The sequence below is a fragment of the Balearica regulorum genome, chromosome 3 (assembly GCF_011004875.1).
Source record: "Balearica regulorum gibbericeps isolate bBalReg1 chromosome 3, bBalReg1.pri, whole genome shotgun sequence".
Taxonomy (NCBI): Eukaryota; Metazoa; Chordata; class Aves; order Gruiformes; family Gruidae; genus Balearica; species Balearica regulorum.
This window is the reverse complement of record NC_046186.1, coordinates 67,528,904-67,556,337: the sequence shown is the minus strand read 5'-3', so window position 1 is coordinate 67,556,337 and position 27,434 is coordinate 67,528,904. Positions and strand designations below refer to the sequence as shown.

At 41.9% G+C, this 27,434-nt stretch overlaps 2 protein-coding genes and 1 long non-coding RNA gene across 4 annotated transcripts in view; all 3 read right to left on the bottom strand.

Moving 5' to 3' along the window:
• Positions 1 to 19,634, bottom strand: part of EZR (ezrin) — a 37,267-nt gene extending 17,633 nt beyond the window's left edge. The window contains exons 1-2 of one of the 2 annotated variants that reach the window (XM_075748305.1): positions 19,305 to 19,634; positions 1,527 to 1,610 (exon numbers count right to left, since the gene is read on the bottom strand). In XM_075748305.1, coding sequence (XP_075604420.1) covers positions 1,527 to 1,610; positions 19,305 to 19,316 — 96 coding nt within the window. In that variant the 5' untranslated portion in view covers positions 19,317 to 19,634. Of the gene's footprint in view, positions 1 to 1,526; positions 1,611 to 19,304 lie in introns of those variants that run through there. The other variant, XM_010305218.2, reaches the window with a different exon arrangement.
• The window catches only part of SERAC1 (serine active site containing 1), a 379,919-nt gene that overhangs the window by 329,337 nt on the left and 23,148 nt on the right, over positions 1 to 27,434 (bottom strand). The window lies entirely within an intron of this gene.
• Positions 679 to 1,516, bottom strand: LOC142601011 (uncharacterized). Its single transcript, XR_012834565.1, has 2 exons — positions 1,275 to 1,516; positions 679 to 1,148 (listed from the first exon to the last, which is right to left on the bottom strand). It is a non-coding gene; the product is annotated as an uncharacterized LOC142601011 (long non-coding RNA).

The following is a 27,434-nucleotide window of genomic DNA, read 5'->3' as shown; positions in this document are numbered from 1 at the left end:
GAAACCAGAGTTCTCTGTTTCAGATTAACATGGTAGGGGCTGGGGGAGGAAGTTACCCTGATGCAAGGGTGGTCAGCAGTGAATGGAAGGTCAAACACTAAATGCTGGTTCCATAAAAATGTAGGTTTCCTATGCACTTCACCATATTTCCAGTCAATGAATGAATACTTGATGTTTATCCCACATCAGTAATAACCAAAAGGAATTAAAGTTACATTTAATGCGAAACACAATTTGTAGTACTCTATTTTGTACTGTGAAGTTCTGCAGTGATTATAATTTTGTCCTTTCACTCCCTCCAAGAACCCACTAAATATTTTTTTCATTTGTTTGGGGTTTGGTTAGTTTTGGTTTGGTTTTGGGAGATTTTTTTAAAGAACTTTTCACTGGAAATCTGCACAGTTGCCATAAGGCCTACCAAGTTTAGCTAACTCACTGAAATGAGAAATTGCACCAACAAAAACTTACCAGGAATGAACATTGTTCAGCTAGTTCTGCCTACTTGAATTAAAGGTCAACCACCCTTTGCTGTGAAGGCTAGCAGGGGACAAGGGGAGAAGTGCAAAGGAATTGCTGTAACACTTCGTAAACAGCTTAATATATGTAAATGAAGTCAACATAGATCAAAAGTCTTAGTTTTCAGGGTTCCAGCAGGAATATCTAGAAGCATTTTTTTAAAAAATATATTCCAGAAGAGTTAAGTTAAATTTTACTGCTGAAATCTAGGCCTTACTTCAGTTTTTAAGAGCAAGCTACTTAAGAAAAGAATAATAAAGTTTTACAAAGTGCTCTTTGTTTATTTTAGTTGTCTTTACCTGACCTTTGTAGGTCCATCTCCAAACAGACCTGTATATTGTTAACACAATAGCAGGAAGAATAACAGTAAAGGAGGAGAATCTTGGCTACTCATGTCCTCCACTTCCCTTGGAACCCCAGGAGGCAGGCTGGACAAGTCTCTGCTCCATCCTGCTGCACAGTGGCTTCTTACAAGGCGTGTTGTTATAGTTGCTGCATGGAGATCACAAACTTTTCTGGTTTTCCAGTAGTTTGGCAAAGTCAAACACCCGTGGCAAGTGGCTACCTCCAACTCAGCTTCTGAATGAATGCAGCTATGCCTACACCTTCGTCAGCCATCTGAAGACCTGATTCTGGAGAGTTTTGTGTAGAGAGACAACATTTCAACTTTAGAATTTAAGAAGTAAGAGCTACGCTGTATTTCAAAGCAAGAGGTGCATTTTTACACACCACCTATGCTGTCTAGATGTCTTAGATACCTCATGACACTTCATCATCCAGCATTGCTAGGAAGACAGGTTTCATTGGAACGTAACATACCTGCAAGGATTTTTGTTTTTCTTCTTTTACTGTGATGGAATTTAGAGAACTTAGTTTGGAGTAGGGCCCTTTGATTAGGAGGTGGAGTGAAGAAAGAAAGGTAGTTTTGGAATCCAGTCTTAAGAAAACACTATAGTCTGAAATGTACTCCAAGCTTAAGCAACAAGAGCCCATACCAACCCTTCACTGACCTGGTCAAACAGCTGTTTGCCTGTAGTGTTTGGCTGGATGGCAAACTCCAGCTCTGCATCCATAGTAACAACTCGAACATTGATCTAAGGAGAAAAACAAAAAGTATTGTTTAAGACTTATTGAAGGCTATTTCTCGGTGTACTTTATGTACAATACAGTCTCCACGCTTTGATGCACTACTGTAACCTCTATAATATACACACTTAAACCCTAATTAGATTTGTGTTATCACTCCAGCAAACTTAATTGGGGCACTGACTTTGCTGTCTTATCCAGATTGTTCTGCAGGTTCTCCTACTCAACACAGGATTGGACTGATCTTCTGGTTAAATGAGAGGGCATTTTAGAGTTGAGTGTTTCCAGGTGTAAAAACCCCTTGGAATAAGGCCTCCTGCAAGTGTGCAGCATAGCTTCCTGCAGGCCATCCCTTGGATTACGAAAGGCCCTAATGACTAAATTAAATTTAAGACTTATAATTTAACTTCCATTTATGTTAGAGCTGGAACTAATCTGAGGTTTAAAAGGCAAAAGGCTGCAGATTATTCTTCCAAAGCAATCAGCGTTAACCCGATAAACAGTCATTCTTCCCCTCATAAAAATCTGCTCAGCACATAAAACCAGCAGTTATAGGTACTGAATGATACTACAGGGCAAGAGTTCATTATTGCTGTTAGTGAAGAAACATCATAACCAGATTTACTACCATGGCAGAAGTAGACTGCAAAACAGAGGTTAGTATTGTATGCAGAAGGCAAGAGTGGTTAATGACTAGAAAAAGTCTAATTAGCAGTTAATCTAAAGACAGAAGCAGCAACCAAACTTGCAGGGAATCACATAAGGACCAGCAAAATGGGAAATCAGGAAAGGATTATCCCCAACTGCTCTGACTACAGGAGACTACATTGCTCGCAATATTATACTAGGTCTCAAAAAACCCCAACTACCCCAAAACAAATTAAAAAAAACCCACAAAACTGGGATGATTGCATAGTATAGTTCTACTACCAAGTTAGATTTGTAGCTTGGTATTTTAAAGGAAAGAGAAGAAAAAGTGGACATGTAAATACAAGGCCAGACAACAGGTAAGCTACACACAGGTAAGATTTCATGACGTTTTCCCAACATTTTATAAATGTCACCTTACAGAAAGTCAGAGCTATCAGACCAGGAGAGCCTGCTAAAGCTGCAGCACCAGTGCCCAGTGCAGAGGCACAGTTAAAGAAAGGAGAGGAAGAGGCAGAAGAGGAATAGAATTGCTCACTATGAAACCTTGACACTGCAGCAGTGTCCATCTACTTAATCACGTATATTCAAACTCTAGGATAAATGTCAGGTAAAATAATGCTACAGTTAACACAGAACTGTGAATAAAACAATTTGCCTCAGCTAGTTTTAGTCAAATATGTAAGTAATTTTTGCATTCCTTTTTTAGTGAGACAAAGGCATCAACTGTCTTTTAGCCTTTATAGTTGTTTCTTTCTCCTGCTCTCTCCTAGATGACAGAGGACCCTCCCATAGAAAGATGACTGCAGGCAGTTTCCCAGTCATGGAACCCCAGGACTGAACCAGAGAAGATGACTGCTTAGGTGCCCTGTCACTCTCAAGCTGTATTTCTAAAGCAGTGTCCTTTAAATTAGGATTTTTTTAAAAAAAAATCCTCTAAAAGCAACAGGAAAGAACAAGCAAGAAAGTCTTTCTCAAGAGCTCCTTTTCCCAGCTGTAACATTTGGGATTCATAATGAAGCATGAAGTATGCTTAAGGCTTTCTTCCTCTGTCTTAAGAACCAAAGGTTTCCCAAATAGTGTTTCCAGTGTAGCAAGGGAGAGGAAACTCAGATACCAAATTCTCAGGAACAGCAAGACTGCAATTTGAAGATGTGACCTTAAAAAGCTCCTGTGGCTTAATTCCTCTCAACAATAAATCCCTAATCATATTGTAATCCCTTTCTAGCCCCTTCAAGAAAACATATGCTCATAATCCACAGTTTTGTATTGTGCAAGTTATTTGTACTTCTGCCCGAAACACCACAGTGGGTGTAAAGTAAGTATCACTTTACAAGCTAAAGAAGCGGAAAGGATGTGCTTCCCACTTCTTACCAGAAAACCTGCAGGATGTCGGCTAAGCACAGAATTCCAGTCAGTCATAGTATGCTCCTCTGTTACTCTATCTTCTTAGCAGCTATTTGCCAGTTTAAAAAAAAAAAGTGAACTAGTCTAGGGGAATACTCTGTATCACTTCAACCCTAAAAGACCCTTCTGGATTCAGTTCCCTTCCTAAAGGATCAGCTACATAATGAGCTACTGAGTGCTAAAGCCATCTACCACCTGCTACGTCTTTTAAGAATGATTGAAGACCAAGAAATGAAAACATCTGCTTTCCACTTCGACCATTTAAAGCCATAAGCATGCAGGAACATGACGGCTTAGTTACCCAAAAGCTTTCAAGGACACTTGGGGCATGTGGTAAAGGTTAATTTCTGTGTTCTCAAAGGGCTGAAAGACCTGCAGGTGTGCCCTCAGACACACTGCCAGACACAGGACAGGCAGAGCAAGAAGAGACAGGGCCTCACGCAGTTGTTACTTCAATGGGTTGATGACTGTCTTTGAGTCTCCTTCCTGCCATATTAAGTCCTCTTGCTTCTTGTCTCCAAACCTTAGCCTTGATTTCAAGAGGAGAATAATGGTTTTAACAGTGTTTCTAAATAGATGTCCTACAAGCACTCCACACAAGCTTTTAGCCACAGAGAAGCTGGCAGTGAAGCAGGCAAACAGAGCTTAACCCACTTGAAACCCTGGTTCAGACGGTCTGAAGAAACCTTGATGTCTGTTAGGCTGAGAGAACATAAGTTTGGCATTCAGCTCAGACCACACTAAACTCCCCACGGCATCAAGACGATTAAATCAAGACCCAAGGTCCTAACCAATTCAAGATATTGTTGGGGAGGAAACGAGGGAGCAACTCAGCCTTTTCTATCAACAACAAGAAGAGCAAGACACAGTTAATACAACTTTCTCAAGTGAAGTCCTGCTTACCCTGTGTAGGCAAGACAGGTCATTTGTAGGTTCCCTATCAAATCCATAACAAAAGAGAAAGCAGTTTTTAATTGTTTCAGAACACAGGTGCTTGGACAGGGGAGTAGAGTACATGGCTGTTACACATGAAATAAGAGTTTTTAAATGCATATAGCATGCTAAAAATCCTAGACAGGAAGATGTAACTTCCTTCTCAATAGGCTGATGCTGTAATACTTTATGATTATACTTTTATATCTGAGACTAACATACTTTCAATTAATGACAAATAGGGCCTTACAAGGTTTGCTTGTGTGTATAAAAACATTATGAAACATGAGGTTTTCATCATCCCCTGTCTTAGGATGCATAAAATTGCTAACAAATTTGATCCAGAGTGGAAAAAACCATGCTGTTGAAAAGGCAATGCCATTTGCATTAAAAGGAAAAAAAGCTCCATGAATTACAAGAGACAACGGAAACTGATGATCTTACTATGCTGAATGACTGAACATTAATTCCATGACTTCAGCCTGTTCAGGGTGGACTGCAACACGTTACTTACATTTCCAACTGGGACAAAAAAGTGGAAGTAAAATGCAAGATGGAACTGAAAAGAACTTCACAATATAGTTTAAATAACCATAACACTATGGAAAGTTCTTGCACTAGAAGTTACAGTAGTTAGAATGGAATCTTCCTTGCCTTAGCAGTGCCCTCAAGTCCTGCATTTATTCTTACTTTTGTTTGTTTTTTTGTTAAGAGAACATCTCTTCTAATGCTGAGGCAGTAGACCACTCCATGGGACACTGCAGCCTTTCAGAGTGCACCATACAGTACCTAACTTGGAAAATTAAAGTGCCATTTGAAAAACATTCAGGAAACATTGTCTCTTAAGAAGGCAACACATCGCCAACCAGCTCATCTCTGTGTAAGATCCAAGACCTAGACAGGAACTGAAGACAACTGCCTCTTCAATCCCTTCCTCTCATAAACACAGATTCCAGGTGTGTTGGACACTGTGCATGCACAGGTGTTTTATTCCCTCTAAAGTCTGACTCTTGAGCTACAGCCTGTTGGTCCAGAATCTGTCTCTGGTTACAGGCAATGTGGTATCTTTGAAGTTGACCTTCCACCTTCTGATATTTAAATGCTCCACTGTAAAACATCAGGTAGAACAGGAAAAAGCCCACAGCCCTCACACACAGTAAGCCACCATGGATATTTTGCATCCTGATGCATGAAATACAATGGCCCTTAAGTTCAATTGCATAATAAAATAGTTCAGTGAAACCATAAAGTTGTGCAAGTCATTTAAAATACCATACAATTTATTTCCAGTGAATCCATAAGATAAAGGACAGTAAATACCAACTTTTACCCATACACACAAGACAAACCAGTACTTAACATGTTGCATATCACTATCATTATGCAGCTCTAAATGCCTCAGACAATGCTCAGGAATGTTTTCTTCCTCTTTCAGAGGAGGGATAAAGACCAGAGTCTTAAATAGCAGGTGTACAAGTGCAAATGCTAGGGGTGGCAATTAGTGCTATGATAATGGAGAAACCTAGACAGGCATGCCTTCTTTCTTCAGTCACTGGATGTCTGGAAAGCCCAGGCAAGCAGAGCAACCACATAGCGCAGAGGGGATACGAGTTTTTTTAAGTGCTGCACCTGCACAGCATATACTGTGAAAAACACCATGCGGGCCTGTTAAGGTTTCTTACATGCATGCAAACTGCCGTATAGCACATGGACACGCTTGTGCTAAAGGAATATGGCAGTCTTAACAAACAAGAGAAAACAGTAGTATTAAGAATACTATTAAGAAAGCAGCAGTATTAAGCTGGCATCCTCACTTCTGCAGGTCTTCTCTTCCACCACACAAGCAGTAACTACTATCGTACTTGTAATGAGTAACAGACAAGCTTTTTGTCCTGAGTTGCAATGCGTCTGCATAGACAAAGTAACCTCATTTCAACCTTAGCAACCATACCTGTTCGTAGACATGTAGTGACTAGGTATCTGGTAATAGGAAAAGCAATTTCACATGGCAGCATCAGAAGGGCACTGAAACTGCTCCCTATTCTTCTAACTTCCATGCATTAGTGTTCGTTGGTTCCAGGCCCAACAATAAGAAAGATATTGCGCTAACTGTAGTCCCAGCTCCTGGAAACTCTTTTGGGAAAATTTTCAACTTTGATTAGGGGAAAAACCCTAGAGGGTCCAGAGCTCAGAGCTGGCCTGCTAACACTTCAGTGTCCGCATTTCTGTCCTCCGCAAATTACTGAAGTTAACAGCTAATGGTTCTGAGACTGTGGAGGGGAAAGGACAACTCTGGGCGGGTAAGTAGCTTGAATAATCTAAGAAACTGGAGAGATATTAGTTCAGTTTATTATTTTATTCTTTAGTACTTATAAACACTAACATGTACATCTTAGTCACATAAAGTAGTCTGGCAAGGAGCAAGGAGGTGGACTTGATGATCCTTATGGGTCCCTTCCAACTTGAGATATTCCACGATTCCATGTCAAGAACACAGCCTTTGCAGCCAGTTCTGTTTCTTCTCTGACAGAATAACCTGCCTGATGGATCAGACCTCATCTAGTAACGTATTTGGTATGTCCCATATGACATAGACATGTATACAACAAATCTGAGCCATGTGAAAATGACAACTGAATGATAAATTGTGCACCTAAATTGTCCATAATTTCTGTCAAAGCAGGAAACAATGTCATGAATATCATGCCAACGATCAATTCTATTCACTGCGGCAAGATTGCCAAAGCACGACCTCCCTCCTAGTTGGACTCAGCACCTTCATCTTGCTGGAGGCAACTGTAGGGACATGTATTCTGACCTTTTCATGGCAGGCCAAGGGCTTGAAAGGGGATGTGTGTGGTGGGGAGGAGGGAATAAGAAAATGCAGTTAAGTAATCTCACAACCCCTAGAAGGCAGAGCGCACTTACAAGTCCACACACAGCTCCAGTCAAGAAACTAAAAAGCTGTTTAGGAGGACTGGGCTAGAACTCAAAGACCTTGGTAGGTCTGAGAAATAGGTACAGGTGTTATACTTGGAGAGGTGAGAATGGACAAGAGGCAGACAAAGAGATGAACAAATTACAGGCTTGCAAACAATGGGCTACAGCAGGACTGTAGACAAGGATGTGGTCTATTATAATCCCCAGAAAAACACCACATTTCCTGGTGTGATGCTGTTGCATGGAAGGAAAAATTACATTCTTGAGTGTATTTGTCACCGGAAGGATTACAGAAGGTGACTATTCTGTTCTGCTTGCCTGGTGACTTGCCAGTTGGAACGCTGTCACCCAAATTTGAATGTTTCTTTTGGAAGGGAACAAGTTAATGAAGGAAAGGCTGCACTAAACTGCAGGTCAGGTGTTTTTGGGTTGGTTGTGGGTTTTTTCGTTTGGTATTTTTTGTTTCAAATTAGGATTGATTTGTTAGCATGGCACTGATCTCTTCCAAAGGGGAGTTGTCTGAAGCATGAAGTGTTTATAAAGAAGAAAGCAATTTTAAACCCACAAGGAGGAAAACACCAGAAAATTCCTCTTATTTTGCAGGCTGGGTAACAGGAAAAGAAACAATAATTGCTAGAGTGGGTAAGACATTGGGATACAATATAAATGCTTCCATGCAGCCTTCAGACACCATAGGTTAAAGTCCTTCCCAGTGTATGATTTAAAGCATCTCCAAGAAGCTAAAATGAGAAGGCAAATGATGAACCTGCAATTTCTTTTCTGTGGGAAGGAGAATGATTCCTATGAGAGTGGGAAAGATGTAGAGCGCAACACTGAAGAAAGCCTTTTGGTACGATTCACATGCTCCTCCCCTGCTCCCATGCCAGAATCCTTTCTGCACTATCTGCCCAACACTTAGCATTTCAGAGTCGGCAGCAGCAGCACCGCAAAATAGGCCTGAGCATTCTCTTCCACACTGCAGAGTGTACAGTTTGCTAACAAGAGAGAAAACAGCCTTGTCAGTTCACAAAAAATGAATAGGGGATGGCCTCATTGGCATCCGCTTGACTGACAAGGCAAGCTCAGTGCACGGATTTAACCGACCCAGTTTCTCAGCATACCACGTTAATTCAAAAAGACCTGACTGCAAACTGAAGGACGCATTCCATTTCAAATCTCATTGTGTTAAACACTGCTTCCTCATTGCAAATACATGGGAACATTAAGTCACGTTCCACTGGAATTCCTCCGAGTCCATGAAGCAGAGTTAGGTACTGCTGCATTTGCAACAGGTAAAATTAGAGTTGAATAGGCTGGTCTGTGTTCCTTGCTCACCTTCCCGTGAGAGGGGAAATACCACTGAGGGTAAATACAGTTGTATATAATAATCTAGAAAGCTGGTTGTTACTTTAAAATTGTACAGCACAATTGTTACCCCTAACTACTAGTCAACTTTAATGCAACAGCTTGTAGAACTGTATTTTTTTTTGTAGTAATCCTCAGTATGTAAGGAGCAATAACTATATCAGCTATACTCAACTGAAATTTCTTAAGTTTACTCAAGGCAATAGGAGCCCAGGTATTTGCCGCTCTCATGTAAGATGAAAAAGCCTTATAACAACTTCTGTGGAAGTTTTTCTGAAGAGAGAAAAAGTACTTTGAGTGGAGGCCAGGAATAATTTTGAAGTGAAATCTGAAAGCTAGAGACTCTTTTGAATAAAGAGGGGGTGGCTCACATGGGCAGGAAAACTTTGAATACCCAGATCTGGGGAGTCATCCAGAAATTCCAGTTTTAGCAAAGCAGGTTGAATTTTCAGAACAAACTTCCCCCTCCCCACCAGCATACACCAAGAGATCACAAGAAAGCCAACCTATTGAGTTTTGGTTTTGTGGCCAGGACGCTTGACTTTTTGTGAGATAGCATGAAACCTTCCTTAACATTAAACATGAAGATATTTCTAGAATATAAATTAAAACTTTTTTTGTTTATTTTAGTGCAGAAGAAGATGCCATAATAAATTACACACCTATGTCAGTTTCCTTAACCAAAGTCTGATATGTCTTCTGTAAGGATATAACAACTGCATAGCAGGCATCTGCATGAAAAGCTGAGAAGCAATCATAGCTATGTAATTCAGTTCTTTATCTTAGGCAAAGCAGTAAGACTCTGCATGCCAGAAGAGCATGGAGGTTTCATGCAGGTGTGGCAAGCATGCATGACCCTGCATCTCTGATGGACCTGGTTCCCAAATGACTAGACTTCAACCAGACTTCCAGCATTCTCCACCTCTGGTCAGCTCTGTACATTTAACATTAGCTGCTCAGTGAAACAGTAAAACCAAACAAGTACTCTTCCCTGAGGAAAACAATATTAAAAGAATAATTTAAAAATAAAATAATATTTTTTTAAAAAATAAATCTTCCTCCACCAAAGTTTCTCCCAACTCTTTTCTAACAAGCAAACTGCATCATTCTGTCTCAAGTTAGGAAGAAGTTAAAAAACTGAGACAGAAGTCTTTTTAAAATTTTAAAATTCAATTTTTTAAAAATCTAAAATTACCTAGGGACAGCCCTACATTCTGACAAGACATAAAGCAATGCAGCTTATGCAGCTTAAGCCTGAAAGGCTCCAGGATATTGCCCTTAAACAAAGCCCTGTACACTTAGGGAGCCCAGATGTTTTTCATGCAAAAAACTTGTTCTTACTTTCTCTGAAGGCTGTAGGAACGGTTTACTCTGAACACAGACAAGGCTAAGAAGTGGCAGGAGGGTTTATGGTGTTCTGTTGAAATACATTAACATTCACTATAAAGACTCTCTAGTACTTCATTAGCATTGTCAGAATATCTATGTACAAGCAGCAGTCTGTTCTTTAAAGAAGGAACACGCAGCCAGCAACAGCACCACTGCTTGGATGAGCCATTTGCCCTCAACAGATGCTAGGATGGATTTAGGATCACAGACCGCAGCAACAATAGGTCCTTTGTACCTAAAGGATAAATACAGAGGGAAGCTACAGGCCACTGGATCCGACTCCTTCGTACACAGACAATTTTATCATGACAGCTGCTGCATCTAATTAAACATAATGAAGTTGCAAGACTAAGGCTTTACACATGAACTTTAAAGAAAGTCCCACAACCAATCCTCAAATCAGCTTTATGTCAAGAATTCCCCCAGAGTCTAGAATGAATCAGACCATCTTTTGTGGTCTTCCATCAGAAACATCAGCATGCGGCCAAGCACAGACAATACAGAGGTTTAAGATCAAAAGTTTCATTATCATTTCCAAGTCTTTTAAACAATTTAACATCTCCAATATTTATGTGAGTTAACTACATAAAGTGATTATGATCCTTCTGCAAACCCCACAAGGGAAAATAAAAAAATAACTGAGTATCTTATAGTCTTGATCCAGAACACAAACACCAATTCATACCTCTGCTTGGCTTTTTCATTTGGAAGTGACAGGCATGCAACAATTTATGCACTTCACAGTACCAAGTCACAACAGGGGCAGGGTCTGAAGGCATAAATAATCTAAATAAAAGATATAATAGCCACGGAGCTTCCCCTGAATCCGAGCACCAATACTGGTTCCTTTTATGCCAATGCTTATGCGTTGTGCATGGAAAACCCAGAGCCATTCTCAAGAGTCAGAAGTCTGACATATTCACACAGAGACCAGGCAACAACAGAGCCTGTCGGCACACAGATCTCAACACTTTCAATAGACCCTGCGTGAACAGTACCAGCACAAGGTATGACGATTGTTCTTCTGAGGTGGAAGAACAGCACATTATGCTGGAGCAGGGTGGGCTGTGTGAACACAAGGAAAGCCCATGACTTACTCTCTCACAGGATTACGCCCTGAGAGTTTAAAGGGACCAAGAACCAACTGTTGAAGAAATGTTCTCAACTCCTCACAGATGGAGACATTACAAGTCACGAAGCAGTATTTTCATCAGATGTGAACTGGAAGAAGTTCAAGGATGTCCAAAGACATGGAAATTTCCATGAGAGGACCAACTAAGCTGGTTAGGACTTCCCAGTTTGGAAGGAAAATTAACTGAGGCTAGGACATAAAAGCGTATAAATTAATGAGTTACATGAACAGAGTGGACAAGGACCATGTGTTTATTGCTCTATGAATAGAGTAACTACAGGGCATCAACACTCTGAACAAGAAAAAAGTTTTTCAAATACTGCTGTAGCAAAGAGTTTTGTAGATAACTTTCCAAACAACATGAAGGTTATCTAGGACAGCCTTTGTTAAAGCATACTGTGGATGCTGGAGTTCACATGGTCTCAAGGGGAGACTGGGCAAGTTCACAGCAGTCCATTTAGTAACTCATTATATAGGAACTTTCAGCCTCCAATACCTCAGCCGCTCAGAGGAAAGCAATGGTGCGTATCTTTGAAATACTCTTCCTCAGGCATCAGCTTTTGGCCAACATCAGAGGTATACTATTAGCCTACAGGGGCTTTCTGCCTGCACTAGCAAGGCCAGCGATGTTCTTACAGAAGTCAAAGTGCAGAAGGAACATGAACTCCATTTACTTAAGGAGAAATAGCAGTGTACCAAGTCGCGCAAGGCCCAGTGATGATGTACATTCATTCTGCATTTGTCAAAGAGGGATTTATTGATTCAATACCCTACCCTTCTGCTTTACCTGTTCCATAATCAGGCTTTTTCATTTTACCTCATGGACTTCAGCGGAACATACCATATGGCATTTGTGAAATTTATGAGTGGGATTATGTGATGTGATCACCTCTGATAGCTTGATAACCTGATCTACGTCCAATACACTACAATGCTTACACTTCCCAACACGGTACTTCAAACAGTATGCAACAGGTACTATTTGCTCCCAGATAAAGGTAGGTCATTGCAAGTCCTGGAATGTCACCTAAGCACAAAGAGACTGCTCTTGAGAAGTTACAGATCACACAGGAAAAGTGATTGGAAGGATTGGCAAAACACCCTTTCCTGACCCCTAAAACAGCTTGAGGGCTTCTGAGACGAAACTCTTCACAGGCCCTTTACTATACAAGTGTGATGGCACACAAATATGCACCAGTGATTCCCAAAATGTACCCAGAGCACAGTGGAGGCAGAAAAAGTAACTTTCAAAAGTTTGCCTGCACAGCTGTAGCAGTTTTCAAACGGGAAAGCTATTCTTACACTGAGATCACCAAATATCAATTACGCACATCCACCCACCAATTCACAACATGTACTTTGTGCACCACGAACTTTCTATAATCACTTATCTCTACAAACACAAAAAGTTAAGCAAGCTAAGCTTTCACAATTAAAGTGTATTCAGCTGGATGTTAAAGAATAACTAGCACCCACAAAGAACTCTGAAGCCCAGATCCTACAGCACAGACTTTGAAGTCCTCTGCTGGGCTACACAAGCTAAATTAAGGCACCCCAATACAAACATGAGATTCTTTAATCTCTACTTCTTCAGGCAGCTCACAGATCTGCTCTATGCATCTGCAGAACAGTGGTGTCTCAGCACAGCTGAGCAGCTCTAGACCCATTTTACAAGCCTGCTCAAGATCCATCAACTGGATGTCCATCCACCTGCATCCCCAGAGGAGCCTCTCTCACACATTCCACACTGAGATTAGAACAACCACAGCAAACATGGACATTTTCATGCAAAAATCAAGAGAGGAAGAGATGGCAATAATGATGCCTCTGAGTTTTACGCAATAGCTAGAGCACTCACTCATGACAGTGGGAAGGAGAAGCAAGTGCACAATAACCCTCTCTCAAACACGGCAATTCCATACTCCCTTCTCAAAGCTAGCAGAAGGCTACAGACCTTGTGTAGGGGTGCCAGCACCTCTTCCACTGAGCCTACACAGTAGGTACGCAAACACAAGTCCTTGGTCATCAAGCAAGTTTCTCTTGCTTACTCGATTAGAAGATGAGCCTCCTGCATTTTAATTCTTAGACTCAGGATTTTTGTTTTAATGGACAGCTGATAGTACCAGGTGCCCATCAGTCCCAGCTGAGCACATGGCTGCTACTCATGCTCCCTCAAAGATGAGAGCAGATGCAAGGAAGGCAGGCAATTTTTCCCCACTATGAAGTAGGAACTTGAAAGAGAAACAACATCTGGATCTGAAAAAGTGAGCAATATGGAGGCAATATGGTTAGCTGTTACACTGAGCTACGCCTTGTTTCCAGCCTCACACAGCAAAAATTTTCTCCCTTTTCTAGAGAAAAGAATCCCATACACTGCTCAGTAAAAGCCAGAGACTTCAGTTGCTTCTACAGAGAGCTGTACTTCTCAGCTCACAGGCTAAATGTTATCTAATGCTGAAACCAGGCTTCAAAGGAAGCACAGAACACAGCTAAAACACATTACCTAACACAGTGTGCAGTGTGGTTCAGTGATCGCAGGCAGCATTGCCTTCCTTCAAGGTCAATTGAGTGATTATGGGATTTACAGTGCACATAAAGCTCTTTGGACACAGAGTGCCAAAGAAGAATGACACTGATGCGGGAATCTTCAGTGGTCATCAAGAAGTCTTATTCTCAAGAAGTCCTGACATACCACAGGTTTTTGGGTTGGGTTTTTTTTTTGTGGACAGAGCAAGATGTTTATGTGGGTGGAGGGAAGGAGAACAGGAAGGCTTATCTCCCCCTCCTCTGCCCTTTAAGAAGGCTAAGAAATTCTTTAAGTAGTGACTAACATAACAGTTAACACCCCTGATTTCTCTGAAGCAGCTAACATCCCAGGACAAACTGCCCTCGGAAATGCTTACTCAGCTCATGCAGTAATTCAGGGTTTTGGCATAACTGTGAGCTCATTCTCTTACAACTTTAGTCATCTCTGAACTACTCCCTGAATTTACTAATAATAGAATCCTCCACCTTACTTTTGCAGCTATGAGTGGGAGCTCTCACATTTGGCAAATGGAGGCTTCCTTACATTTCCATTTTGCACCAGAGTATACACCTCCTGGTATCTAGTACACCATACATCATATCATCTGATGTACTGCAACTGGTGCTTAGGAAAAAAGGATAAGATTTTATTCCTGACTAAATTTATAGGTATCCATATGCTAAGAGTATTTTACTTAATTATGAGCACTTAAGGATGTGAAAAAATTATTTTTATTTCAGTCCAGTCATAGCAATCTGCTGTGAAGAACCTGGAGATAAAACTGCTATGTTTAGTTAGAAGACACACAGTGAAGAATAAATTGGAAAGATCTGGGAACAATTATTAATTATTTGTATTTAGAATAAATTCCTGTCACTACACTTGCACCTTTTTGGGCTGGCTTATCGTAAATTTGTTGAATTTTAATGCCATAATCTCTTCACAGACAGCTAGAGGTTTGGCAGAATACTTCCATGCTGTCTTCAAGTTCTTTTTTTCAGAATTCGTGTCTATTCAACATCAAACAGGTACAGAGCACTTGTCTAACCGCTAAATGCCTAGCGCACACCAGCACATTATTAACAACACAGGGCTGGGAAAAAAACCTTTTGAGTCATCAGTTCCAGTTCTCCACTCCTACAGGCAGCAATATTAAATTGTGTCCTTGTCAAACTTTATCTTAAGGGATGTTAAGTCTTGGAATAGTCTCTTAATAAGACCAACAAGGGGGAAACCCACCCACCCACAAAAAAACCCCAACACACGCACTGAACTGCTCTAACGTTTAAAAGTTTCTTAAACCACAAGTTCTGCTTAAAGCAGTTCCTGGTACTTAAATCCCTTACATTTTATACAGGTGAAGGAAGAGGCAACCTGTTTAATTCTACCAGGCTAAACTGGCCAGGTACTCTCGTATCATGAGATGGCTTTATGCCTCTAGTCATCCCATAACCCTTCTCTAGGTTGTTTTGAATTTGTCTCTCCTGGACACAGATAAGTGCAACCTATATTCAAGGAAAGATCTCACTACCTCCTTCTATTCATACTTTCTGTTAGAGAAGCCCTGTGCATTGCAGATGATATGGACGACAGTCATCTTACCACCGATTAATCCATGTCCTTCTACCCTATAGAGTGAGGGACCTTCTTCTCCCACCCCTCCAAGTTTAACTACTGTAATAGTAATACTTATTACCACAGTCCTTCAATCCCCTTTATATGGTGGCCCTCTGCATCAATAACACCTTCCCCTCAACAGCAGGCATTAGCAGATTTCATTAGTATGCTCAGCTTTCTGACTACAGGCCATTAGTAAAGGTATTAAAAAATGGTGCCTCTTGATATTATTCACTTATATTCTCTTTAGCGCCAGAAGCTGTTAGACCGCATTTACTGCTGTCCTCTCTTTACACGGTTTTATATACATGCACACAAGTATTAAAAGTTACTGCATGACACTACATCAAATGCTCTACTGCAAAGCTGACTTCATTTCTTGTGAAGCTTTAATTCCCCCCCCCCCACCCCGAGGAACAAAAAAAATAATCCACCTTCAATAAAGTAACAAAGAATGCTGGTAGGTCAGATCAAATTAACAGGTCTATAGACCAGAGATCATGTTTCCTTCTTCTTATGTAAGTAATGTTCATTAGCCCACAGCCATGCTGTTCTAGCCACAATTTATTACATTGGTTTGTTTTGCAAAAGAATATAATTCAGCTAAAACACTACCCACTCAATGAGTCAAACAGGAATCAACTAGCAGCATGCATCTAGGAGTAACACAGACACCCCAGTAATGAAAAGATGCAAGGCTAAGCAATTAAGTTTATTTAGCATTTCACTTGCTTTCAGATAACACAGCAAGATTTGGACAAGATGACATCTCTGACATTTCCTTACATAATAATTCACCACTGGTGAAACCTAATGAACATCGGTATAAACTAGATGGAAATTACGTATCTGAACTGTTGAGGAACTCCCAGCCATAAACTCTTATGCACTGGGTACAATAAGTTATGTATTTACAGCTCACCTCAGATTTTGTTACTTGGTAACTGTTACACATGGCAGAACATCCGTGTTAAATTATAATTTAAAACTTGCCCATATTAACAAATATATTCCAGTATTATTTTCCAGTCTGTTGTTAAAATTGATTTTAAGCATGGTAGATATGCATCAGATACAACTAATTGTGAGTAAATGTTACCACAAAATATGGAATACTGTTGGCTTGCTAGCACTTCACTTTGCTACTCAATTAAAATATGAAATCACTAATGTTCCAGCATGAATGGACTTACTATTTGTTTATTGTGAAAGAATAAATTCCAAACACTATCTGTAAGCTTTGTGTGTGCTTACATATTTTTGTTATAACAAAAGCTTCATATAAAGGTTTAACTTACTGGATTTTGAGGTGGGGTGAAGGGAGAAGCAGTGCTAAAATTTTGTTTTTGTTTACCAGTAACAAGATGACAACTGATGACCAGTTCGTCAAACTTCACCCACAACAACTTGAAGTCTGCCAAGCAACATCATATATGCTCATGCCATGCAGACATATGCAAACAAGCATAGATAATAAATATTTAGTACCCATGTCAAATGCCCATCAGAAAGTAAAACTGTCTCCCTGTGTGTCCCAAGAGTTCAATGCTATCGTTCCTCAGGCATGCCAAAGGCTGCTGTCGTGTTCATCCTGAGCACAGTTCTGCTGCTGGAGTGACAGCCAGCTTTAAATCCTCTCCCCAGTTCTCTGCAAACCGACAGGAATCCTGTTTAGTTGTATTAAGACCAAATGAGCTCAGTTGGGAAGGATCCAAATCCAGTCTCAGCCTGAAGCAGTCAGACCAAACAGTGTGTTTTTATTAAAATAACCTCTGCAAAACTGCTCTTTTCTCTTTACAGTACGGTGGCAGTTAGCCCTACTGAACAGTAGATTAAAAAAATTGCTTTAAAAAGTTATGGACAAGACAGAGTCTTGTCATGGACACAGAGTCTTGTCCATAAATCCCAGCCAGTAGGTCACACCTCAGAAATTATTAGAATGTAACTGTCCTCCCCCAGTGGAAGGTGGTTTATACCATCCACCTTTGTTATTCACTGGCTAGTCAGCCAAGAAACAAAAAAAATCACCATCTATGAGGGAATATGAACATAAGCATGCCAGGTAAAAGGATGAACACGACTGTGATTTTTTTTTTTTTTAAAGAGATTAAAGAGTTTCTCCACACCTATCCATGGATTCCAGTACTTCTTAATCCTAAACCAGGATTTCAGATTATTCTGACCAGGATATTTCAAGCAAGCACTCTGCAATTAGCAAATGGCTAATAAGGCATAGAGAGATTATTCACACACAATCTTTTATATCCATGCCTTGTAAATTATGTATTTTCTCTCCCACTTGTATCCTTTCAGTATACATTTTTAATATGCAGTAATATATCATCTCCTACTGATGAAATACACCCAGGGAGACTGAAGATTTAGCAGTTCTTAAAAATGATCAAGCACATTTTTTGTAGGTTTACAGAAACTGCAACATAAGTTAACCTAAGCAACCTTTTTTTTTTTGCTAAAAGAAAAAAATGCAAGTTCAAGTAACTTTTATGTTATGGTGGTCAAACATCAATCGCTTATTACCATAAAGATAAGTTTGTTTACTCCCATTTCACAGGGTGTAACTAATACTCACATAAGTCTTTCACTACACTGCATTTTAAGAAATATTGCCTCTATTGAAAATAGATAGCAACAACAATCTGTTCTGATTAAGCTCTTCAGAGTTCAAAAGTGCGGCTGCTCCAATGACTGCTCAAAGCTTTGCATTAGGCAGTTAGTTCCTCAAGGCAATTGTTGTTTCTAACTAGCAGAATAGTAGCAGATTTTAAAACAAAACAAGAAAAAAACCCACTAGAAAATCGGGGTGGGGTTGTCAAGAAAAAAAGGAGGGATGGAAAAGCCAAGTTTGTTCAATTAAAAGAAAGGATACAAAAGGAAGAAACAGTTTTTTGATAACGACTGTTAAAGACTACTGCGGAAAACTGCATTAAGAGTCCCTGCCATTTAGTTTTCAGATCACAAAGCAAGGGAGAAAAAAAAAACCTTTCTTATATGTTTACAGAGAAATACACGCGTCCTGTAGATAAATACGTAGGCCATACAAACACTAAATGGAAGCCAGTACAGTTTTGCCATCTCTCGTTAAGTGGGAGCGTCATAAAACTTCTTCATTTAAGAGTTGCTCGGGAGGTCTGTACGTTTCTAGGACGGAGGCACAGCAGAAGACGGAGTAATCCACCGTTTCGTCTCTCTCAAGCGCGGCTCCCGAGGCTCCTTCCTCCCCTGCCCGCGGCGGCGGAGCGGCGTCCCGCCGGGCGGGGGAAGGCGAGGCGCCCCTCCAGCTCCCCGGAGCCATCGCTGTCCTGCCGGCGGCCCCGCGCCCGCCGCCGCCCGTCCGTTACAGCTCCAGCGCCGCTCCGGAGGGCGCAGGCAACGTCTTAAACAAACCGCCCCGCCGCTCTAGTTATTCCTCCTGCTTAAAGTAGCCGCTTATTTGGTTCTGGAGCGCCTGTGCGAACCGAGGGGTGCCCGCAACTCCCTCCTCGTACCGCGGAGAACTTCTGCGAGTGTCCGAACCGAAAAGCCCCGTCCCGCTACGGGGAGCTCGGGCCGCGGCGGGGACTTCGGTTCAGCCCTTCCAGCGCGGAGGCAGCAGGGCCTCGGGAAAAGCCCACGCCGCCGCACCGGGAGGTTACCGCCCCGTCAGGCACCCGAGCTCGGGCAGCTCCTAACGGCCCCGGTACAGCCCCACAGAGCGCCCACCCCTACCCCCCATGCCCCACTTACGGGCTTCGGCATTTTGAGGGCTGCTGGTGCTTCTCCTACTCCCAAGACAAACGTTCATGCAGCGGCTGCCTCGCCTCAGCCGAGCGCCCTGTGAGGAGGAGAAGGGAGGAGGAAGGAGCCGCTCCCGGCCGCGGCGACAGTACAACCCACGAGTGCGGCGCTGGCCGCCCGGCGGCGGTTAAGTACGCAGGTGGGGCCGCAGCGGTGACTCACCACCGCCGGCGCTTTCCGAGCGCGGGACCGGCCTCACCCAGCTACCCCTGCCGGCCTCGCTTCGACGCCCCCAGAACACAGAGAGAACCCACGTCCCGCGCCTCCAGCCGCCCCTCAGCCCCCACAGGGTAAAGAAACGGGTGGGGCCGCCCACGAACCGTCGAGCAACAGGTGCCGGTGGACGGGGGCGGTGCCACTCCGATAACCCGCCGGGCACAGCCGTGGAGAAGCCTCCTTGTGTCGCCTCTCCTCCATGCCTCCCGCCTGCGGGAAGACCCTCACTCCCGGCGCTGATCCCTGCCTCCCTGCCCACCGCAACATGGCCGCCGGGGCAAGCCCTGCCGAGCCCCGCCGCCACGCCCGCACCTGCCGCCGCCAGCTGCGCCGGGTACCCAGTGGGGCCCAGCGGGCAGGGCCCCGCCCGGTGCGGCTCGGCGGGGACGGCGTTTCCCGAGCCGGTGGATGGCTCGGGGAAGGTGCCTAGTTTAGGGGAAGGAGAGGTGTCTGAGGGAGGGCTGCCGTGCATGGGCTCACTGAGTCCCCTGCTGCCCCTGCCTCCAGCCCGGGCCCCCGGGAACGGGCAATGAGTTACTGCTTCTTGTAGCGATGGTCTTTGGCGCTTCTTGTCTTTTATTGCTAGTCTGTAATAATTTGTGTGTTTCTTGAAGTCCAAAGTCGGGAGATGTGATTACTTAATGCAGGATTGTTTTGTGTGTTAAGGCACATTTTCAGCAACAGCAGCGAGAGGGAAAAGTTTGAAAATCTATCTAAGCTCAGAAACTAGAAAGCAAAGAATATACTGCAGTTAGCACTGATCTTTCATCAAGACCAAAAAAGATCATGCAAGTAGCCTAACAATTTATAGGCAGAACAAGATGACAAAGTCTGTGTCCTGCCCCTTGTTCCTTCTCCCTCTTCATCCATGAAGGAACACACTCCTGCAGACAAAGTGTCTGCCAGAGCTGCTGGCCTCCTACAGCATCTCCTTGCTTGGCTGGTCACAAGAGCACATAGTATTTACATAGTCATGGGCAACAGCCTATAGGATCCAGCTCTTCTGCCATACTGGCAGTGGCATGTAGCTGAGCTGTAAGATTAAGGAAATCAGCCAGTCTGTACCCAAGCTGCCATCTGCAGCATCCCTGCTTCAAGCAGCGTCTGGCTGTTTGGTTAGAAGAGGCATAGAATGAGAACAGGGAGGCACAGAACAAGGTGAATAACAACCTACTAAATGGAAAATATATAGGGCAGGGGAGAGCCTGGGAAATATCAGAGGATGGTAACAAAAAGGCCAACCCTAACAATACAGTTCCTGCATTGGAGAAGATCCAAATGGTGTCTTCCCTCACAGAGTCCACTAGGCAGCAATTGGCAGTGCCACATTAAAATAAAAGAATTGTTACTGTGCCAGGTCTGTGGGAGAAAGGGGAGGGAAGCCGAGTCGGGGGCTGAGAGAATTCACGGTTATATTCTTTTCCTGTTGCATGATCCTTGGGGATTAGAGGAGGCTTTACCATCAAAATGGAGCCATGGGGGTGGCAGCTTGCAACAGCAGATGAGAATAAATAGTCTAAGCTGAACAGCTTCTAAGAAAAGGGCCATGGCATTAAACATCTTTGGGAAACAGAGATGGCCTCCATTTCCAGATTAAACAATTCCACTGAGATTTACTTGGATCAGGTGAATTAACAAAATATGATTTGTGAGGAAACTTTCTATGGTCTTCTGTTAAGTGATAAGTTTATATTGGGATTCATGCCTTATTCAGTAGGATACTGGAGATGGACTGGACTAGATGCCAAGCACAAAGAACAACTGTTCCAAGTAAGAAGTGCTGTAAGAAACCAGCTTTTGCCGCTCTCACCCAGAATCCTAAGTGGCATTCATGGAATTTTTTTGGGGAGGATGGAAAAGGAAAGAGAGGAGATATGCTCATTCCTTAAAATCCAGATTTTGGCTTTGATTGGAAAAAGAAAAGTCAAAACAAGTATGTGTGTCTGCATACCCTAGAAACAGGGTATTGCACAGATCTAATGGGAAGCTCATTTCCATCCTGGGAGATTTCTACTCCCCAAATCCTTTCCTGTCCATAGCTCAAAATGGGCTTGGAGACCATCACCCTGGAGCGATTCCGTGTCGGATCAATGCCTCATTTAATACATCATAATCCCTTCAGTGTCTTGAATCAGTCAGGTAAGTATTTGTTTCCATATGTTCCTTATGTATCCAAGCTTAAACCCCTGTTTGTTTTTTTTTTTAACACTTGCCACTGCTTCCTAACCGCAGAGACCTAGAGGCAAAAGGAATTTAGGTGACTAATAATTAAGTGTGGCAACATACAGTCTTTAGGTTCCTGTTTGCCACAGCACGTAACCTTGTGCCATTCTCCCACAATCACCTGCAATACATGGGGAAAGGTAGATACCTCAATGGTATCCATAACTACCAGCTTACTCAACACCACTCCACCCAAAACCAACCACCATGAACATACTGAGCTTACACAGGCAGAATTGTCTTCTGTGGAAGGAACCAGAACAATTGCCAGCTTGGAACATACGCTAAAGACCCTTCACCCCCTTCTTGGGGTTTTGCCTTCTGCTAGGTGCATTTTCAAATCCCCTTACCTGCACAGCACGGTGCCTTGTTAAATGCTCGGTTGGGTGGGGTAACAAGGTGTCTTTGTGACAGTATGAAATTCTCTTCTATAGCTGGGTCCCTGAGCTCCTTCCTTTATATTTCTCTCCCCACCTCCCCTGCAGAAGGATGGGAAGGTATCTAATGCCAGCCCCTTCTTCCCTTTTATACAGAAGCCTACTCATCCTTTGCTGATGCAGCCCAGCCTAGCTCCCCTCTCTTCCAGAGGGGGGATGAAAGCCCTCCCTTCTCTGGCTTTCCTAAGAGTGTCATGACAGTCAGCATACTGAATGTTTGGAGCATGGGCAGCATGTGTAATACTGATAAGCATCATCTAAGAGTGCTTACAGACTTAATCCCGTTTGGAGTCTGGGTGAGGGAATATTGGAGCAGGCATGAAATGGGCACAAAGCGATCAACGCCCATCAAGACAGCCTGGGGCAGAAAGACAAATATGAAAAAAACAGATATGGATGTAGAAGCTGGGGAAATTTTCACATGAAAAATCTACGGAACTTGGTTACGTCTAGATTTAGGTATTAGCTAAGCAAGAGAGAGCTTTTACAGCCACCCTAACTACAGCATCTTCAATCAGACCTCACAATTAAGCATAAGACCCCCATCAAAATGAAGCTTTTAAGTTACAGGATTAAGATCTGCTCTGATCCAGCACTTATTCTTAACCTGCTTTATTAAGAGGGTAGCATTACTAAAAAATTACAGGAATTACTAAGGCAGAGGAGGTGATGAAAGGATCTTGATTGTTCAGCAGGTCAGTAGGAGAACCCCGTTTCTGTTTTCTTCTCTGTAACAGCTCCTGTGCCTTACTGAGCCATAACCAAACCGCGTATTGTCCTCCTCATCGAGCCTGCCTTCCCTGTTTTAAAGAGAATTCCCATGTAATTTTCCCGTTCTACTTTGATCTGCAGTAACATTCCAACTTGATGTAAAACATTTATGAATTCCAGGTATTGGCCAGAATTTGCTTAAGCAAGTCCTACTGCTATAAAGTGGCTTTTGCTTAACAGGCTTGGTGCCAGCCAATTTTTAGTCAACATAAAACTTCCTAAGCCGGATCATCCCAGAACTGGGAAACATGGAATCTTGTGCCCTAAAAACACCATTCTTGGTTGCTCGCACAAAATCAATAGTCTCAAAAAGAGCCAGCCTTGACCTCCTTGTTTCTCCATACAGAAAGCTTCATCCAGGTTTAGCACTTTGGCAAGGCATAGCTGGAAAAGTTTTGTGGCATCTCTGCTGGTTCATTTGCAGTTTTACTCTGGGGCTTTTTTACTAACTGGAAATCTATAGTAGCTAACTGTGTCCTCTTGACAACTCACAGACCATGCATTTAGTATAGCAGTTAAAAGAAAGGACATTCAATATAGTAGTTAAAGGATGCCACATTCTGCGCCATGTTGTATAGATTTACTGAGATTTGCTCTCATGTGGGACAGTCAAGAGGGTGATTTTCTTTGTCAATTGGAAGAACTGTAGGAGGAAAAAGAACCTTATGGTATTATTGACAATATTTCTTTTTCAATATGCGTGACTGAATACACAGCTTATTGCCCATTGCAGTTTCTGAAATTTTGGCATTATAATTCCTGAAATGTCAGACTTCAGGAAGAATGGCCAAGGACCTGGAGAGTTCTAGTTCTGTCTGCACTGAGACCTGCTTCCCCACTACTTATGCTGAACTTACTGAAAACCCGATGAATTCAAGTCACAGTGGACCCGCATCTATTGACAAAGCACTGTTGACATTCTCTGGGTTTCTTTTGAAGGGGATATACAAGGTAAAAGAGTGCAAAGCTTGTGTCTCATTTTCGGTTGTTCCTAAATGAGAAGCTGCTGCCAAGTTCAGTTAATGTTTTTTTCCAGTAAGTGTGGGTTCCCACAACTTTATTTTGTACTAACAAATGGTTAGGTGGAAATAAACCTCATTAAATGATCCAATAAACCTTTCAGGCCTGGAAATAAACCTCATTAAATGATCAAATGGTTACGTGCTGGAAGACCCCTATCTTTGCATTCATTTTATTTTCTAGCTGCACCCCCAAGTGTTCCTTGGGATTACATGACCCTCTGATTGATCATCATGCAACCCTATGGGGACATGCCAGGTTATGAAGAAATGTATATATAATGAAGCTTATAAAGGGTTATTTCAAAATGTGGTAAGAAAGAAAAAGAAGCAGGTGAATTCAGGCTTTGATCTGGTTTGTTCTTACCCATCCTAAAAAGAGAGAAAAGGTTGAAGGAAGATTATGAATATGTTTCTTCTCCTCAGCAAAAATTCTGAAAAGTCCCAAGGACAGTTTGCTTTTGGTTCCCATGAGAGTCGTCTTAGTAACAACTCTACTAACACATTCTTCACTCTTCTTCCACAGGAATCTTTCAGAGGCAGTGATACAAAGTGTGCAATAAAATCTTCTTTTGGACTGAAACAAAACGTAATTTGGCATTTACATTTTGAGTATGCTGAGACTGAGAAATTATTTACAATGGATGGGGAATGCAAAACAGTGATAGGTAAAATATAGATAAAATATTACTTAAAGGCAGGTTTAAACATGCATATGATCAGGGAAGGAAAATCTATGGTAATCATCTCTGCAACTGAAATCCACAATGAATTATTGATCTTACTAACAAAAATAAACAAATAGAAAAAGCACTGAGAGTTTTCTGAATCTATTGAATGAGAACAATCATGTCACAAAGCATTGTTTAAAAATGTGTAAAATGACAAATGAAGTTCATGACATACTGAATTTGTGGAGATTATACTACATGTGTAAATCCAGCCATGTTTGTCCAAGACTCAAAGCAAATGGAAACTAGGGGCAACGCAGCTTTTACGTCTTAAAATGAAATAATGATCTTAATGCGTATGATAAGAAAGGAAAGAGGAAGGGAGTTCCCCTCGTTAAGTAATCTCTATTCCACCTTGATATCTTCCTTTGTGCTTTTTTTTTTTATTTGGAATCTGATTAAAAGCAGAGCTGAGTGCCATATACTGCAAATACACCCTGCAAGTCTGAACTCCTTCTACAAGGACTGGCTCTTTTAGTTTTTGTTTTTAACATCAAACTTGAGATTATATATAAAGACAGTGTTGACAAAAACAGCAGGTCAAATAATGTTAACTAACTTAGTTCATGTGCTTCACAAATGGAGCACAGATGTGTGCTTAGAGCAGTAGTAAGAAAGGTGGAGGCAAAATAAATGCCCACTGGTTGATAGAGGGAAAAAATAATTCATGAGTCTATGTACAGGAGGTTTTTTACTCCAAGTTGTTTTATAATTATATATATACTGCTGGCATTTGTATTGCTCTCACTGTGACAATGAGGCTGTAGGAGTTAAAAAATACAAAATATAAGCTATTTCAACTTAACTAAGAGTGCCAAAATTCAGAATTTTGGGGCTAAAATAAGAGTGCAGATTTCAATGTACAATTAATGGATATAGAGTACATTTTCTTTTCCTGTGATAGGATGCTGACTCACACCTTTTAAGATCAGAAGGACCATGTTGTTTGACTTTCAGCATAAACGAAGCTGTTGAGTTTCACCTGGTGATTCTCAAATCAAGCCTGTAAGATTAGAAAGGCCTTAAATCCCAGTCTCACGACTGAGTGATGGTGATTCTATCTCCTGCCCAGTTCCCTCCATGGCCAAGTGCTCTTTCAGTGTAAGATTGGAAAGTTGTTTGCATTGACTGGTACTTGTATTTCTTATTCAATTTCAGAAGATGCACTATCTATCATGCAATTTGCAGTTAAATACTGAGCCAAGATAAAACATCTAGCATGGTTCATGCCTCAGCTAAGTCAGTAATATAAGCTGTACATTACTGTGCAGTTTGGTGCCAGGTATCAAAATAAAAGGCCATCTTCTCTGTTTTTTACCTAATTGAAACAGAAAGAATTGCTTGATGCAGAGCTTACTAGGTAAAGTTTAGAAGGTCCCAAATATCACTTTAGCCTATTATTTTTCCACTCAGCACTGTCTCTTTCAGATTATCTTCCTATATTTTGCCGAGCCTCATTTAAGAGCTCTATGCAACAAGGCCTCTCCCTGCTTTGAACATTAGAGATCAGGTTTATTTTGTAGTGTAAGGCTGGTTAGCCTTAACAGCTGAATCCAATAGCAAGAGAAAGAAAATACACGTAATATTGGGGCTGCTGTTCATCATACATGGTTGTACATTAGCCCTCCTACTCTGCATCACTTGCTTCCGCTGTAGACAAAAACATTTGTGAGTGCCATTAGAGGCAAAAGTTTTGTCTGCTCCGCTCAAGCTGCGGCTGCCCAATAGCAGTGCAGGCTGTACAGGGAACTCCCAGTGCTGAATTAGAAGAGAACATGCAATGGAAACTTCTCTTGCAGATACAGGAGGGTAATTTTGACCTTAGTATATCATGAGTAAGACACTAAGCTGGACTCTGAAGTACAAGAATCCACCTATGTCTTGGGAAATCCTCTGCTCTGTGATAACACAGTAACGCTGAAAACAGGCAGGCACTGATAAAGACGTTAAGACCAAATACAAGGCAGGTATGAGCAGGGTGACATTGCTAAACAAAGCAGAACACTGCCTACTTTCACCAGACCTGAATTTTAACTCTGGTATTTTGCAAGGGCTTACCTGGAACTGTACCTCAATTAAATATTCATTCACGAGAAAAAGCTATTTGTGTTTCATAGCAAACAGCTCACACACAATTTACAAATGGTTACATACATCCTTAAGTAGTTTTCAACAACCCCGCTAAACAGTGAGGGCAAACTAAATCCATTTTATGTCAAGGCTGCAGATACACAGGCACCTTATCTAATCAGCCCCAGCTGCCTTAAAGCCAGTAACTCAGAAACAAAGAGGCTACCAAACCAAATAACTTATGTGAGGCCTCGCTGGAGGAGAAGGGGATGGGATCGATTGCTGCTCACCTGCCACACTGAGGCATGCAGGCAACCTGAAACAAAGGGAGTTTTCAGTGCTTCCCAATGACACACCTAGTTTGCGAAGTAATTACCTCTGACGCATGACACAAAAGATAAACACCCAGTCTTGTAGCGTGTTGGCTAGCAACTCCTCAAAACACTTTGGAAAATAGCATCGTTATACTACCTTTAAAATAGCAGGTGGATTTCACCTGTTTGCAGCAGGTAACTCAGAACCTAGGTACTACTTGAGTACCACTTGAGCCTTCAAAATAGAGCTAAAGTGCTGCCTCAGATGTAACCAGGAGTTCACGCAGACTTGATTTGC